This window comes from Lissotriton helveticus, chromosome 9 (assembly GCF_964261635.1).
Source record: "Lissotriton helveticus chromosome 9, aLisHel1.1, whole genome shotgun sequence".
Classification (NCBI taxonomy): Eukaryota; Metazoa; Chordata; class Amphibia; order Caudata; family Salamandridae; genus Lissotriton; species Lissotriton helveticus.
Genome location: NC_136070.1, coordinates 1,208,037,275 through 1,208,054,350, shown reverse-complemented (window position 1 = coordinate 1,208,054,350; position 17,076 = coordinate 1,208,037,275). Strand labels below are relative to the sequence as shown.

Below are 17,076 nucleotides of genomic sequence, written 5' to 3'. Positions count from 1 at the left end.
GCACAACGAGTTGGGGCGCTAGGGGAGCCTTGGGACTTGCGGGCCTCCTGAGAACAGCAGAGGCGGTCGCGGGACATCTTTGCCTCAGTCAGGGGTGAGTGGGGGGTCAGGGTTGCGCTGTGCCCCCACCGTTTTTTCTTCCTCAGTGACTTTAAGTTATCCATCTGCGGAAGGGAGCATGGCGAGGCGGAGGGAGCAGCCTGAGTGTTGCGGCCTGAGGTATATTGCCCCTACGAAGCCTGAAGCATTGATGTCCATGCCCACGGGTGAGAGCAGATGCGGATGTGGTCGGGGGACTGGGGGGAGTGCGTTCCCCACCCGAAGTGCGGCCATGGGAGTGGTGGTGATTCTGGCACCGAGAAGTGAAGTGGTCCTGGTGGAAAACGCTGGCAGCAAGGAGTGAGTTGGAGCCAGTTACGGCTGACCTGGGCTGGAGCAGTGGTCGATTGAGGGCCCCTCCCCGGCGAGATACATGCTTGATGTTCCTAGTGAGGGGGCAGTCGCGCCAAAGAGCCTGAGGTGAGGGATTCCCTGCGTTGATTCTCTGGATCAGAGGTCGGTACGGGAGGTGAGCTGCATGCGAGATGGCGTCCAAGCAGGATGGAGAGAGTCATTCCTCCAGGGGTCCGAGGGCCTCGACACTAGTACAATTGAATAAGTTGGACCGCTATACGTTTCCGAAGGGTTCACCGTCTGGCTCAGGGCCCTCCGCTGTTTCCGCCGGGGGCCCCTCGGACCCGGGGGTAGAAATCACGCTGCATGATGTTATGGCAGCTATAGACGGTGTTAAATCCTCCCTGGGACCGCAAATGCTGACGTTGGACACTAAGCTGGACACGGTGTCCATTGAAGTCAATTTAATAAAAGCGGACCTCACCAAGGTTAATGAGTAGGTCAAGTCGCTGGATATCAAAACAGCCAGTCTGGTGGACGATGTGGCGCAGCTGCAACACGACATGTGCGAGCTCAAATCCTCCCATGAACTGGCGGAACACAAGCTGGACGAATATGAAGGAAGGGCCCGGCGAAACAACGTCCGTATCCAGTGGGTACCTGAGAAGTCGGAAGGCCCGTCCCCGGATTTGTTTGGGGAGGACCTTGTCTTTAAACATCTCCAACCCAAAGGACTAAGTAACTTTTTCACCATTGAACGCGCTCACTGGGTCCCGGGGGGGAGGCCGAGACCTGGGACCCCACCGCGTCCCATGATCGCCAGGGTCCTGAACTTTAGGGATAGAGAAGCTATCCTGCAAGAAGCAAGTATGGGGGCCCCATACATTATGAGAATGCCGACCTTTCCTTTTTCCCAGATTTCACGCAGGCGGTCCAGAAGCAGCAACAGAACTTTTTGGCTGTCAAGAAGAAACTGAGAGACAGGGGGTTGAAGTACGCCATGATGTTCCCAGCACGTTTGAGAGTGGAGGCCAACAGGAGGGCCTGGTTTTCGACAACCCAGATACTGTGGCTGATTGGATGGACAGTCTTCCTCCTGATGCCTCAGGGACCCCTGACCGGTCGGATGAACAGGCAAATGCGGAACAGGAATAAGGCTGACTTTTACTCTTCTGGATTGTCTTAATCTTGTCAGGTATCGGAGACAGTGAAGCCTCTGGGCTGCCACCTGGCTCTCCGGAAGACTGGATCTGTTATGGGACATGGGGGCTCGGAGGGGAACCGCTTGTTTTTCTGGAAAGTGTTGGGGGGGCGGGGGCGGGCATGCCGAACCCGCTCCACTTTACTGCCTTTAGTAGCATAGTAGATATAGTTGTTGTGTTTAGGGCGATAGGCAATCTGCTAGTTGGGGATGGGCAAACGCCGTGTACAGGAGTGCAGGGTGGGGGGGAGGGAGGAAAGGGTCCATTTGTTTTTTGAGTTATGTTTTATATATTAGTTTTTTTCGACCAGGTGGAATAACGTCGTAGGGCTGGCCACTCTTTTGGGGGGCGGGATGTCACCTAATCAGAAGAGATCAGGGGTGAAGGTGCTTAGTTGGAATGTGAACAGTCTGGGAGATAAGCTGAAGCGGGGCATGGTCAGTCAGTTTATCAGGAGATATACCCCGATGTGATTCTTTTACAGGAGACTCATTTAGTAGGAAATAGATGCATGGCGCTTCACAGGGGTGGTTCTAGACTGGTGTCTCATGCAGGCTTCACATCGGGTTCAAGGGGGGTTGGCATACTGATTAAGAACTCCTTTCCCTTCATGATCCAAAACGCATGGGCGGACAGACGGAGGAGGTATGTCGGTGTCACCGGTCTCTGGGAGGGTAAGGTGGCCACTTTCTTTTCAATATATGTTCCCCCTGGCTTACAGACGGATACTTTCAAAGATTTTGGTACGATATTTCTCGCGCTCCGGTGGGCATTCTGGTGTGGGGAGGTGACCTTAATTCTGTTATGTCTGGGGAGGAGGATCGGCACCCTCCGTGGGCACTTAGGCTGGCTCTGAGATGGCTCCCAGAATTCGCTGAAACTTTGGGGCTGGTGGACAGATGGCGGCAACATAACACCGGGAAAACGCAGTACATGCATGTATCGGGAGGCCACCACAGTATGTCTAGAATTGACTATATCCTGGTCCCGGGAGCGCAGTTCCACCTGATACGCGATATCCGCCATTTGGGGCGAGGGATTTCTGATCACTCCCCTGTGTGGGTTCATATGGAATGGGATTATGTAAATGTAGGCAGGGTGGCTCCTATTAACCCGTGGTATCTTCAAGACCCCCAGACGCGAGGCAAGTTGATTAGAGTCACCGATCTTTATTTTCAAGAGAATGTAGGTACGGTGGAGTCGGCCCAGATAGTGTGGGAAGCCTATAAGTCAGTGATCCGGGGAGAGGCGTTGTCCACGACAGCAGGGAAGAAGAAGGAGAGAGTGGCTGAGCTCGAAAATGCAGAGGAAGAAGTATTGAAGACGGAGGAGGAACTGGCTAGGGGGCACACCCCAGAAGGGCTTCATATGGTTCGGTCAAAGCAGGGCGAGTTTCTAAGTATTGCGAGAGATAGGCAAAGGCCCAGAGCAGGGAGGTTCAGGGCAGGCTCTATGAACTTGGGGATAAGGCGGGACAGTTGGTAGTATTGCTGGACAGGTGGGAGTGGGCATCCCGAGTGGTACCTGTAATAGAAGGGCAGGATTTGGTTCCGGTCACGGACCCACAGGCCATTGCAGACACTTTCGCGGGCCACTATTGCTCCGTCTATACCACAGAGGCCAAACATACGGAGATGGAAAATGAGGCGATGCTTAGAGATATACAGTTCCCCACCCTCTCGGATGAAAATAGAGTATATTTGGATTCCCCCATTACCGTTGATGAGGTGGCGCAGGCGATCCGAGGCGTCAACTCGGGCAAGGCAGCGGGGGCAAGCGTGATCCCTTTCGAGCTCTACAAACTAAATTCCAACAAGTTGGCCCCTTATTTCCGGTCTATGTTGTTAGAAAGCAGGGAGAAGGGGCAGGTGCTGTATGACCAGGGAGTGGTGAATATAGTGGTGATACACAAAGAGGGTAAGCCCAAGATGAGCTGCGCTTCATATCGGCCGATATCATTGTTGAACGTGGAGCCTAAGGTCCTCGCTAAGCTATTGGCGACACGACTGGTTAAAGTGATTGCCTCACTGATTCACTCCGACCAGTCGGGGTTCATGCCTCACCGAAATACAGCCATTAACCTGCTGCGACTTCATGGGGTGTTGGGGAGAGCTTCTACAATAACGGATCCGGCAGTATTAGTGTCTTTAGATGCTACGATGGCCTTCAACATGGTGGAATGGCCATACTTATTCGCAGTCTTAGCCAAGCTGGGCTTCGAGGAAGAATACTGTGGGTGGATCCATCTTTTATACTATGATCCGATAGCACGAGTGGTAGTTAACAACGGCAAGTCCCCGATTTCTCCCTTAGTAGGGGTACCCAGCAGGGATGCCCGTTGTCCCCGCTGTTGTTTGCCTTGGCGGTAGAGCCGCTGGCTGCTTGGATACGGCAGGACCTGTCTATCCGGGGTATGAGATGGGCTCCGGCTGGGAAGATATGGTGTCCTTGTATGCGGACGATGTATTATTGTATCTTACGAACCCCAGGGAATCGTTGATTTGTCTCTTGGACATACTGGCAATTTACAGGAGGTATTGGGGATTCACTGTGAACTGGTTTAAGTCAGTCGTGTTTGTTGTGAGAGGGGAACCGTCGGCGATTCTCTGGGGTTGCCCGGTTCGAGTGGCTGTAGATGGGTTCCGTTATCTTGGGATATATATAACCCTTGATCCTGCTCTCCGGTATGCGAGGAATCTGGTTCCACCTTTGCAAAGGCTCAAGAGCGATGTTGCACACTGGAGAGCTCTCCCTCTGTCTCTGTTGGGAAGGGCAGCCCTGTTTAAGATGATGGAGCTCCCACGCTTTCTCTATGCGCTCCAAAACACGATGGACCCGGTGCCTGCCTCCTACTTCAAGGATGTCGAGGGTCTCCAGAGGCAGCTACTGTGGGACGGGAGGCCGCATATGGCACTCGCCAAACTTACGCTTAATTGGTACGATGGGGGGATTAGTTTACCAGATATAAGGAAGTATTACTGGGCGTCTCAGTTGGCAGCGATCAATCACGGGGTCTATGGGCGACCGGATGATCCCGGATACACAATAGATAGATGGATACTCCCAGGTGGGGATTACAATAGAGCGCTGTATGCGAAGCCACGCAGATCCCCTCTGACTGGCCCCATTTATGCACATACTTTGGAGCTGTAGACAGACACAACAGTATTGGGCAGATATTCATGAAGAATTACGGTCTGTACTGGGGTAAATCTGAGGCCGGAGGCTCGCAGATGTATATGGAATGTTTGGGAACCCACAGATCTCAACACGTACACTACGCAGTGGGCGACACTTGCTTTTATGATAGCGAAGCGGAACATTGCACAATTGTGGGGAGCCACCCCATATGGGGAAGTGGAAAGAAGACCTAGACTGCTGCATGTTTAGAGAGAAGTCGGTCTTCGTAGCAAGGGGATGCCCCGGGAAATGGAGTAAGATCTGGGGAGCGTGGAACGGGTATAGAGGCGACATCTGTCCACCACTAAGTAGGCAGGTTGATATGGAGGCTCCTGAAATTCCCTGATCAGTTGTATATAATATTGGGTATTTATTTTGCTAAAGTGGTTTTGCCTCTGTATTGGAAGTGACAGCCTGTATGTGCTCATATTACTGTAATTGGTCGAATTGTTTAATAAAAAGAAATATAAGAAAGGTTGGAGTACATACCAAAATAAATCCAAGCGTAATAACACAAGTTATTAAAAAGTGTGTCTATGCTTTGTGATTGAACAGTTAAATTGCATGTATCATTCTTCAAGAGATGTGATGATGGTACAGGTGAAAAAGATTAACAGACGAGAAAGATGAACACTTGACACATGTTTCGTCCTAAAGTGACTTTATCCACGCTGCAATGCGACAAAATAAAAAGTGAATAGTCTTACCGAATACATTAGAGTCTACATATTAATGCACAATCAGTTATCAAAATACATTATGATCTACGTATTTATACAGAGTCAGTTACAGATCTGTGCAGAGCACTACAAACAGTGAAGACAATGCGGATGACAGTCAATCTTTTTCCTGGTTTTGTGGGCCTTAGTACTCTGGACATGGCCTAACCTTTTACCTGGTTTTGTTGGTCTCTGCCCTATCATTAGCATTGATTATGCATCATTACTCATATGTGGCCTTGTTAGCTAGTTCTGCCTTGAGCCAAAATCCTTCAGCACTCTATGGAAATGGGCAGTCCCTCAGTACTTGATACTTTACCAGTTTCTGGTTCAGTCCAGGAGGAGCCCATTCATAGGTGATGGTGTTGAAGGTTGGGTCTTTCCTTGAGACGATGGGGTTGGTGATGATCATGCGATTCCTCTTATAGATACGGCCTCCATCTCCACCCTTCAGACGCGCCGTCAGGTAGGAATACTCCGAGTCAGATAGCAGCCATCCGATTTTCCGGTCATCCTCAGCGTCTGAACTTAGGCCATGTTCTTCCGGGATGCACTTGCACGACCGGCATATTTTCCTATGGGCGACACAAATGAGATCATCCCCTTTGATATGCATTACATTGGAGAAGGCATGCCTCCTTCTAAAGCCCCACTGGTTAACTATAGCCACTCAAAAGGTCACCCGCTGAACGGGCAGCCGCGTCAGACAATAGGACTCTGGGAGGGCGGCCATATTTGGGAAGAGGCCTTGGAAGGATGTGTAATAAACTGAAATGTAACACTTAGAAATCTAGTTTCACTCTTCCCTGCTATAAAGGTAGGCTGCACCACCAACTGTTCTCAATGACTCTCAGGCCAAAAGACATCCCTGCTTGCAGAGGAACCTCTTGCAGAGCATGCTGGCAGCTGGAGTAATGTCTATCTTTAAAATGATGCAACACCTGTTGTTGCACAACCACCTGCTCTGGCTAAAGGCAATGTGCTTTGAACTTAGAAGCTAAGCCTTGTGACATGACAAAGGGGTGAGCTAATGCAACTCAATTCGGTCCTGGACATAATTTTATTTTAGACTAGACAGATATTAATGGGTGCAAAAACATTTTATACATTGTTCAAGTGTTGTTTGTCCTGTGATTTTCTAGTGAGGTTTTACACCAGATTAACACCTATGCGCTCATTATTAGTTAATAAGTGAAAATGTTGTTTGACTAATTTGTACACATCGTGACCACATACAGTTACCAAAGTGCCACTGTAAACACACGAGTGTCTGCTTCTTTTCTTCCTCTAGTGCTACAACTGTTGCAAATGCAGTTTGTGCTCATCATTAAAATCACATATACATGTTAGATGCTTTGCCTAAAGAGAAGATGAACCAGCTCGAGTACCTTAAACATTTCAGCAATTTCAACATAGGAAACATCACATTATAATAAAAAAAACATTACATTGTACAGTATTATATCATAAAGTGATCACATTTCTACGCTTGCCTTACAAAATTTTCACATGGCTGCTTCAGAATTACGGGCCCGATTCACAGAACTAACTTAAGACAAAATCCTAAGCTTACTACTTTTGGTATTCACAGAAGTTAGGATTTTGTCTTAAGTTTGTCTTAAGACAGACTTAAGACAAAATCCTAAACCTACTACTTTTGGTATTCACAGAAGTTAGGATTTTGTCTTAAGTTTGTCTTAAGTCTGTCTTAAGGCTGTCTTAAGACAAACTTAAGACAAAATCCTAACTTCTGTGAATACCAAAAATAGTAAGTTTAGGATTTTGTCTTAAGTTAGTTCTGTGAATCGGCCCCTACATTATTAAAGGCCGTATGTACAAATGTCATTCATAGGCAAAAACCCTGAGATACACAAAAACAGAGTTTGCGTCCTCAAAATGTGTTTTTAGCATGTATCAAAGCGCATTTGGGAGTCAGAGACTTCTTTCGGACTTGTAAAATGGTGCCTGCTTCTAATTAGAAATCTCAAATAACAGGGGGTGAGAAGGAGGCGCCCCATTCCTATTTGGGATTTGCTATAACTATATCAATGGTATGTGTTTCCAATAACGTTTGCAAAACGTTGATCGGTTACTGACCCCAGAACTGGAGAAGTAACTGATTCACAAGGGGGAAATTTCCTTCTGGGGCAGATTCCTTTTTTTGGGAATTGTGTTGATGGTCTCGGAGGGAGAAAGAAGTGATCCAGAGGACCACTGTCTGCTTCCCGCACAGTATCCCCAAAAGGGAACGTTTATTACTTTTAAAAGCAGCACATGTCTCTTTCATTAATATGTGCTCCTTTGAAAAAACAAACATTGGCAAAGCTAATAGGTTGAGCCTTGGTAAATCTGCGGTTATTTTTTTTTTTTAATACATCCTTTTTTGTAAGCATATGTAACAGGCATTAAGGGCCAGGTGTACAATGGTTTTTGCATGCGCAAACAGGTTTGGAAACCCGTTTGCGTATGCAAAAACAACATGGGCCATGGACAAACCCTGTTTTGCAAGTCGCATTTTTTTGCGACTCGCAAAATAGGGTTTTGTGACTCGCTATTAAGGGCGTTCCTTTCCTAATAGCGCGCGCAACCCTTACTGATGTTTTGTGTCCGCAATTGCGGGCTCAAAACCCTCGCTAATTACCACCCTTTTCAAGAGGGTGATAATGGGGTTGCAAAAGGGAAGGGATCCCCAGGGGACTCCTGCACCTTTGGAAACGCAGGGGAAATTATGTTTTAAGGGCAGGCAGTGGTCCGTTCCAGGGACCACTGCCTGCCCTTAAAAAATAAAACGAGAATATTTCATTTTGTAATTTTTTTTTAAATGCATCCCGGTTTCCTTTAAGGAAAACGGAATGCATTTTTTTTTAAAACTGCTTTATTTAAAAGCAGTCCCAGACATGGTGGTCTGCTGAGCCCAGCAGGCCACCATACCTGGAAGGGCCTGCCATTCACAATGGGGTGACAAATTGCGAGAGGCTCATTAATATTCATAAGCCTCTCTATTTGCGACCCCATTGGGAATCGCTAACAGTGTGAAATACAGTGTTGTACATTGGTAATAACGCCTCGCACATTGCGAGTCGTAAAAGACTTGCAATCTGCAAGGCGCTATTTCCAGGGTCGTACATCTGGCCCTAAATGAATAAAAGTTTAAAAAAAAGTAATAAACAATAAAAATATATAACTGTAACGGTGGCTTGTGTATCTTTGCAAAAAATAAATTAATCAAGAATAACTCATCACAAATATGACTAGTGTATGTTAATTTAAACAAAATTAAATAATAACAGAGGATAATGTATTCAAATGGACTACATTTTAGGCGAATGTACACATGTGCGCGGGCAAAATGACATCACTCACAGTGAAGAGAGGGCCAACCTCGGCAGCCTGAGGCTGTTTTTTCTTTTTTTGTGGAAATTATAGTTTGTGAGCATTGCCTGCTGATATTATTTCTACAAAAAATGAATGTATAATTATCCGATCGGTATATATATCAGCCCCAAGCACCGATTTAGTCTTCCTTTTCTACCTGCATCCCTCCCTAATGGATCCCTGCTTGGGGGTTGCTGCAAGAGGGTGTTCCCCATGCAGAGATCCATCCACAAGACATCAGACATTAGTTAGTGAGGGAGAGGGGGAATCTTTTGGCACCCCAGGGGCCGATAGGAGGATTTCACTTACATGTGCTCCCCTGGGGAGGGCAGGGTGAAGGTCCACTAGACACCAGTGTTTCAAATAAAGAAAGAAGGGGTGGGGGGCATTCCCTACCACAAAAAACAGTGCAGCAATCTTTGTACCCCTCTGGGGTGAAGATTTGGGGCATGCCCCAAAAACCCACTATACACCAGGGCTAAATTGGAGAAAAAAAACAAAGGAGAGGGTTTGACCCAAGATGTGCAGGGTTATACCCACACATAAAAAAATCTAGAAAATTCTTTCTGCCACCCAAAAAAGGGCAGAACAGTCTTTTTATTTAGGTGGCATACTAAATATAAAGGGGGCGGGGGCTGACCACCTCTGAAAGTGGGCCTATGTCCACACCCCGAAAAAGGAAGCAATAGTCTTTCTGATCCAAATGGGGGAAAGATAGAAGGACTTGCCACATTCTGGCTATGGGACAGAAAGCCTATTAGACACCAGCAAAAACTACAAAAATATGTGGGGCGGCCCAAAGTGTGCATGCCATCACCCCATCCCAGAAATGGCATGACAGTCTTTTCCCTTGCCAGGAATAGATTGAAGTGTTTGCCTCCAGAAAGCCCACTAGATACGGCTTTCAAATGGCACGAACACAAAAGGATGGGGCGGTCTACATTGGCATTAATCCATATGCCCAGCCAGAAAGCTGCAAAAGTGTCTTTCTTCCCCACTTGAGGAGAGGCTAGAAAACCCACTAGACACAAGGAATTTTGCATTTTAGGAAAACAAAAGGGGTGCGTTTGCATCTTGGTATTTAGCCATACCTCCACCACAAAAGGAGTAAACCAGTCATGTGGCCTCAGCAAAGAGGAAGTTTGCCCACAATGAGCCTTGGGTGCCAAATCAAACAAAAGTATGGAGGGGTACTACCCTGGCATCAAACCGTACCCCACCTCAGAAGGGGCAATATAATATGTTTGTCACAATTGGTGAGATAGTCCCACATCTGCTCCCAGGGGGGGCCTAGAAAGCATTAGATATAGGAGATTTTGCATTAGGTGCAAAGGAAAGGGGCGTGGATGTTCCACACTGACATTGGGCTATACCTCCTTTCCAGAAGCAGAAAATCTCCCCGGGAGCAGAGAGGGTGTTTGACCCCAATTAGCTTCCTTGTAGATAAAAAGCTCACTAGAGATCATGGAATTTAAAATAGCTTTGAGCCTCACCTACAAACCATAGGAGGAAATAGAGTATTTCTGCCCCCTTGGGGTGTCCTGTGGTTACATTACAACCGAGCAGGAACACCACCATTTTATATGCTTACGTTTTGAAGTTGCCTTCTTTCCACTCTTATAGCACAATGGTTGAACTGCTTCTCTGGTTAACCATCTCATCATACTAATTACGTTATTCTGTTTCCTTCTATTGATTATTAACCGCTTCCACGCTACCGCGTTTTCCCGCTGTGCGCGGGAATTTAAAAAATGGCTTGTTTATGACAAAGCCAGCTCGTCATCCGCGTAGCGCAGGTAACGCCCATGACGAGCTGGCTTTGTCATTAGCGCGGAAGGGGTTAAAGCACACCTATTTTACTCAAGAATTACAATGCTTCAATAAATAGTTAAAGTGCATGCTGTGTATTTCTTGTGTACTTCTTTGGGTTTACATAAAGTAACCAAAAGAAAAGGTTCTAGATCCGTTACCACAATATCCTTAGGGATTCAGGGCTGTCATGTTCTGAGGTTGCACAATCTATTTGTTTCCTTGTCTGTTTAGGTGTACAAATGGTGCACTGTGAGCTAGCAGGACTTATGCCAGCATATTCTGATTGTGTCCGTTGAATCATTCTCGCACAATTCTGACATTTATGTTGTCCAACAAACACACAGTTGTACTTGGGAAAGTATAAACCGAAAAGAAGTTTGTTCCGTTTGGGAGTTTGCCTCAAATCAGCCTGGGGCAGGGGGGTGGGGGGGTGGGGGGGTAGAAAACTCACTAGACCTGCAAGGATTTTGCATTAGGACAAAAGAAAGGGGTGCTGATGTTGGACAATACCCACCAAAAGGAGCAAATCAATCTTGTTTGCCATTGGACCATTCCTCCTTCTCAGGGAGGAAATTTGCTCCCCTGTGGGGCAGAAAGCACACTAGACACTAGGATTTCAACATGGCACCAAAACAAACAAAAGATGGGATGGGCGGCTAACCCTGGCTTTGATTCCGACCCACAATCAACAGGGGGCAATGGAGTCTTTCTGCCGCCCACCCCAGGGAGGAGAGAAGGGTTGTTCGAATTCTTGAGGTTGCTCATGAATGAATGGAATTAGACTTATAGTATGCAGAGCTACTCAACACAGTGTCCCAGTGCAGTAGTCAAAGCCCAGAAGTTAAATAACCATCATCCAAACCTGGTTAAAATGCCAAAATGTCAGCCTTTTGTTAAAGGCTGTTTGGCTGGAGATGGGGCACATTTCTAACAGGAGCTTGTTGCAAGCAGTGGCACCAAGAATATCCAAAGATCTACCTCCTATTCTAGTCTTACACATTCTAGGAATGACTGCCAATAATTTATTGGCAGATCTCATATTTTGGGTAGCAAAAATGGAAGCTGAACCTGGCTCTGAGGTACACAGCCCCAGATTGATATAATGCCCCACGTGTCAGCACCAGTGCCTTCAACACCATTATTTTCCTAATGGGACGCCAGTGCAGAGCTCGTGCGTGTGGGGATATATGCACTCTCACAGGCAGTTTCAAAAAGAGACGGGCTGCCGCGTTCTGCACCACCTGCAATCTCTTTAGGAATATTCCAGCAGGCCCAGGTAAAATACATTAGCATAATCTAGTCTTGATGTAATGAGAGCATGAATTACTGGGGGTTTTTGCCAAGAGAGAGAGAGAGAGAGACAGTACTTGTAAGACATTTCTCAGTGAACACAAAACCCCAAAGCATGTTCCCACCACAGATTTTATTTTTGGCTTAAATGACAGATGGTCATCAAATTTCACCCCCAAGTTCCTCACGATGCCATACTGAGGGCCTGGAGGAGAAGCATTTTCAGGCCAGAAGGCCTGCCACCTGTTCAGTGGAATGTCGCCAAAAAGAGAATCTCTGTCTTCTCAGCACTACACTTAAGTTGCTGTACTGCCATCCAATAAAAGACTGCCATTAGACACTTTTTAATCAGGTTCCCAGGTAGCTTTTCACCCTTGCCACATGAGAACTGTAGCTGGGTGTCATCATCATATGATTTAGCTTTGGCACCTAGGAATACTGCTAACTGAGCTATATGGGTAAGATATCCATTAAATAATGTAAGGCTCAGAGTGGTACACTGGGGCAACCCCACTAACAAATCACAAGGTTTTGATGAAGAAGGTGGAGTCCAGATCGACAGGCTGCATCCTTCTAAAAATGAAGAAAGACAGTTTAGGGCCTAATTCACTATTCCAACTTACTGTAAGCGCTCAAGGAGGCTGGAATGGGGAACCATGTAAAAGGCTGCTGATTAGAATAACATTATCAGCACCACCTTTCCCCCTCAATCCAATGTGCCTTTGATGTATTCGCTAAAGTCCAAGAAAGCAGTCACAGTCCTATAGTGGGGCTTAAACCTTAACTGCTGGGGTGGAGCAAATTATTATATTCCAGATACTTGGAGAGTTGAAGATTAACATGCTTTTCCAGTATCTTCGAAAATGCTGGGAGCAAAGATATTAGTCTGTAATTTGACAAAGTTTACGGATCTACTGAGGGTTTCCTTAGTAAAGGCCACATTTCTGCTTGCTTCCATGAGCTTGGAACCCTAGTTGACTCTAAAGAAGCGTTTAATAACTTTTTACTAGCGGGTTAATTACAGATGCACCTAGCGCACACACATTAGGCGGACAAGGTTCATATAGAGAGCCAGGTTTTAGAGTTCCCTAATGCCGTCAAGGAGATTTCCAGAGAGATATGCTCAAAGTTGGATAGTGACACCTTTATAGGTGGAATCTTAGTGCTCTGTATCTTGTCAAGAATCTCATCATTGGGTGGGAAGCTGGAGGAGAGACTAGCCTGAATTGACAGAATTTTTGACTGAAAGTCGGATGCAAGCGGTTCACACCAAGTAGTAGAAGGTTGGTGAGAGTTAACAGTTGGGTGCTGAAAACGTTTTAACTATTATAAGGATTTCTCTCGTTTTGTTATCAGATCCCATGATTATGGCCTAAAAAACATGAGTTTTGCAGTTCTAATATCAGAGTGATACTTTTTACTGCAAGTTTATAATTTTCCTTATCTGTCAGGTTATAGTCTTTCCTCCATTGCTTTTTAAAGCTTTGCATTATTATTCTCAGATAAAAGGCTGCTCGAGAACCAAAGACTAGAAGACTTAGGGCCATTTATCAAGAAATGGTGATACATTATTGCCGCTTTTATCGGCAGGAATAATGCGATAATGGGCTTGATAATAGGCCCTTGTGAATTCCCATAGAAGCCCAGATTGGGGCTGGAGAGAGCAGGCACAGGCTCCCAGTCTGCCTGGGAACGCCATTTGCTGGCGCTCAGGCCAATCCAGATGCTGCCTTTGTGCAGTGTCAGGATTGACTGCAGTGCATTCTGGGAGACTGTGCCCAGAATCAGGAAGAGCGCAATGTGGCAGGAGATAGCAGCGGAGTTAAGGTAAGTTTCTTTTAATTTCTTTTTTATTTATTTTGTGCACAGTTTTCTCTTCTGGTTTCTCTTCTCTTGCTCCTCTTTCAGGTACACCGTTCAACAGACATGCACATACCATTACCTAGATCAGTAGGTACATGGCACATCCTACTCCCTGCTGTAAGCAAAGAATCTGCTCAGAATCCAGCAATTCTACTGCAGGACAACTGAGAAGGACGAAGGGCGGACTTCTTATGAATAGACAAATCCAAACAAGCATTGCAATGGATGTAAAACAAGAAGCCACCAGTAGCCTGAGAGAAGTGCAAATGGCCACCCAGCATCCCATTTAGACCTGTCTTCAATGGTCACTCTCTGCCATCAGTAACTGTGTTTGAAGAGAAGCAGAATTCATAGCAGGGAGCTGAATGAGGTAAGTGTAAGCATTGCTAGTATGGTCATGGGGATGCACTACTTTCTGCCCCTCAATGCAAAAGCACAATTAAAAGGTGCAAAACAACTCAAATCATCAATGAAAGACCCTTTGGATGATCTTTTCTTGCTATTACATAAGCTCTGGTCTCAGCTAAAGCTGTTTCTATCCAGATCTAAAATGCTCTGAAATTTTTGTTCAGTGATACAAGTTAAGCTCAGAACCTTAGGAAGGAGCAGGAGACTGCATTATGTAAATGGCTTACCGCCAAGCATGTGGCTCAAACCCGGTGCAGATCCCCCGGCACTTCAGACATGGCACTCCTTTTTCTGATGGCTGCTGGATCAGGGACATCTGGAAAAGAAAGACAAACATTTAGGCTTGTTTCAAGATCGCAAACATCTTGAACTCAAGTGCTTGCACTGTCTGTCCTGGAAGGATCTTGGCATCTTTGGACAAGAGCCTCGTGTATTTTTTCAGCAGCTGGGCCCAGATAGTCTCTGTGGTCCATGGCTCTGCTGGACAGCAGGGAGGAGTTCTGGGATGGTCTGTGATTCATGGGGGCTTGTTAGGGCGTTTTTATGACCCAAGTAGTGACAATAGCAGAGAGGCTGACAGGGATTGGGAGTTGCTCCTGGCTCCTATTACTTTCTGATGTGCAATAGACACATTTCACAAAAGCATGTTTTACAAATCGTGTAATGACTGGAAAGGATGTGTAGACTAGCCCAATACAAATGACAAGAATTTAGCACAATTAAATTTTCAAAGTGAAAAATGAATGTTTACCATATGCAGAGATATTGATTGTTTCAAAAAGTGAAAATGTATTTACGCACAGGATAAATAACTTGTGTGATAACAGAAGTGAGGAAGGAGGTGAGATTACTACATATAATTGTGTGTATCTGTAAATATCTGTGAAGTCTGTGAACAGCAATTTACATGCATTATGAATTGCATCTATAAACATAGGTCATCTGTTTCAGTGGGCCATTATTGCAAAGAAGTAAAACACTGAGATACACATATACCAACCCTTGGGCTTTCCCATTATGAGATCAACAGGTGGTTGAAATGAGCAGTAACTGCTCCTGATTTCTACACATTACTTCCTGTCCCCTGTTTTCCCAATGCAAATTTCTTCTGTCATTCCCTGACAAAATGTGAAGAGGAAAAATTCACAGGTATGTGCTGCAAAACTTGAGTAAGGGTAATCGATCATCTAAGTCATAGTGGTTGCTAATACTCTGGAGCCAAACTCCAATGACTCAGAGGTTAATGTACAGAAATCAATAGTAATCTAAGTGGTGCTCTTAGGGGAGGAGAGATTGGTTACCAGTTCAACCTTGTGTATATCCTCCAGATGGAGAATAAAAAGCATTCAAAGTCAACCCTGAGCACACAATAAGCAATATCATCAGTCTCTGCAATATCAGCAGTTAATAAAGTGTTGAAAAGAGTCCAATAATTTTAGATCCAAAGTCCATGGGTTACATTCAGTCCTTCCAATTTTAATTATGCATTCCGGTAATTTATCTAGGTGCAGCTAGATTTCCACCGATTATCAGTTCACAAGGAAAAATGCAGCCAAACGTGTTTCGTCCTGCCGTTTAGTGCACAAAGGACTTCTTCAGGGCTGATCTGGTCAATGTTCGATCAGTATTGCAAAATATAGGGGGGGGGGGGGAATTCCCCTAAAGGCAATCAAAGGTAGTGCCTCACTAGTTCCGTTTCACTAGTTAGCGATCTTGGATGGTCAACTAATAAATAAACATCTGCATCATGGTCTATTAGGCCTTTTTTCATACCACAACTTCAGAAAGAAAGAAAGAATGAAGTGTTTTCTGTCCCTGATAGAAAGAAGACATTACCTTAGGAGAGAACCGATGTGTTAACTTAAGAATCAGCCGGTCATTACTTGGTTCTGAAGAAGATGAGAGAAGTGGAGAAGTACATAAAACACTTTCGGCCACATGCATCATTGTAGGATTTTGCAATTCCTAAATTGAGAAAATTAAGGATCAAGAAATCCTAAAATTTTTAGGATTTCTTAATTTTCGGAAATTGCGATTCCTTAATTGCGAGTCGCAATTAAGGAATGGCATTACATTGATTCCTATGGGCCTAGAGGCCCATAGGAAATAGGAAATGAAACTCAGAACTAATGTCAAAGGAAGCAACATGAACAGACGCTTCTGCAAGAAAAAAAACAACTTCAACCAACTAGAGGCCCATAGGAATCAATGCCTTTTTGCGAATTTTTTTTTTTGCCAATGACATTTTGTTGATGCATTGCAAGGGTGCTGAGGGGGGTCCAAAGGCCCCTGCACCCTTGAAATGTTTGTTTTAGTGCAAGTTTCACACACACATGTCCAAAGGACATGTGTGTGTGTAACATGACACTTTCCAAAATGCATTTTTGTGCTTTTTTAAAGAATTTGGCAAATTACCACAAGGGTCAACCTCGTGTTAATTTGCACTTCCTATTTCAAAATTCTCATTTTTTTACAAATTCATGCATTGCATTTAAGGAATCGCACAAATGCGATTCCTTAAATGCATTGGCATTTTTAGGAATTGCAAAAAAATGCGGATTTTCAAAAATTGTTTCATGCATCCCAAAAACTTATTTAGGAAGCGCAAACGGCCGAATTTACCGATTCGCACCGTTTGCACTTCCTAAATAGGTTGATGCATGTTGCCGTTTAATTTACTTCCAGTTTAAAATGAGTTATCTCCCCTAGAGGTCATTTCCCCTGCACTGGCGTGGTAATGTGACACCAAACCAGGCGCGGTTCGTCCATTGGGGCGTGGGGACGTAGCCCCCCCTGCCCGACGCCGCCCGCAGCTCCCTCATGACAATCATGAC

General features: G+C 45.5%; 1 protein-coding gene across 1 annotated transcript in view; it reads right to left on the bottom strand.

Annotated features, from left to right (window-relative positions):
• LMCD1 (LIM and cysteine rich domains 1) overlaps positions 1–17,076 on the bottom strand; it is a 376,850-nt gene that overhangs the window by 210,566 nt on the left and 149,208 nt on the right. Inside the window, exons 2-3 of the mRNA XM_078661667.1 lie at positions 14,470–14,558; positions 5,814–6,069 (exon numbers count right to left, since the gene is read on the bottom strand). Coding sequence (XP_078517793.1) covers positions 5,814–6,069; positions 14,470–14,558 — 345 coding nt within the window. The remainder of the gene's footprint in view (positions 1–5,813; positions 6,070–14,469; positions 14,559–17,076) is intronic.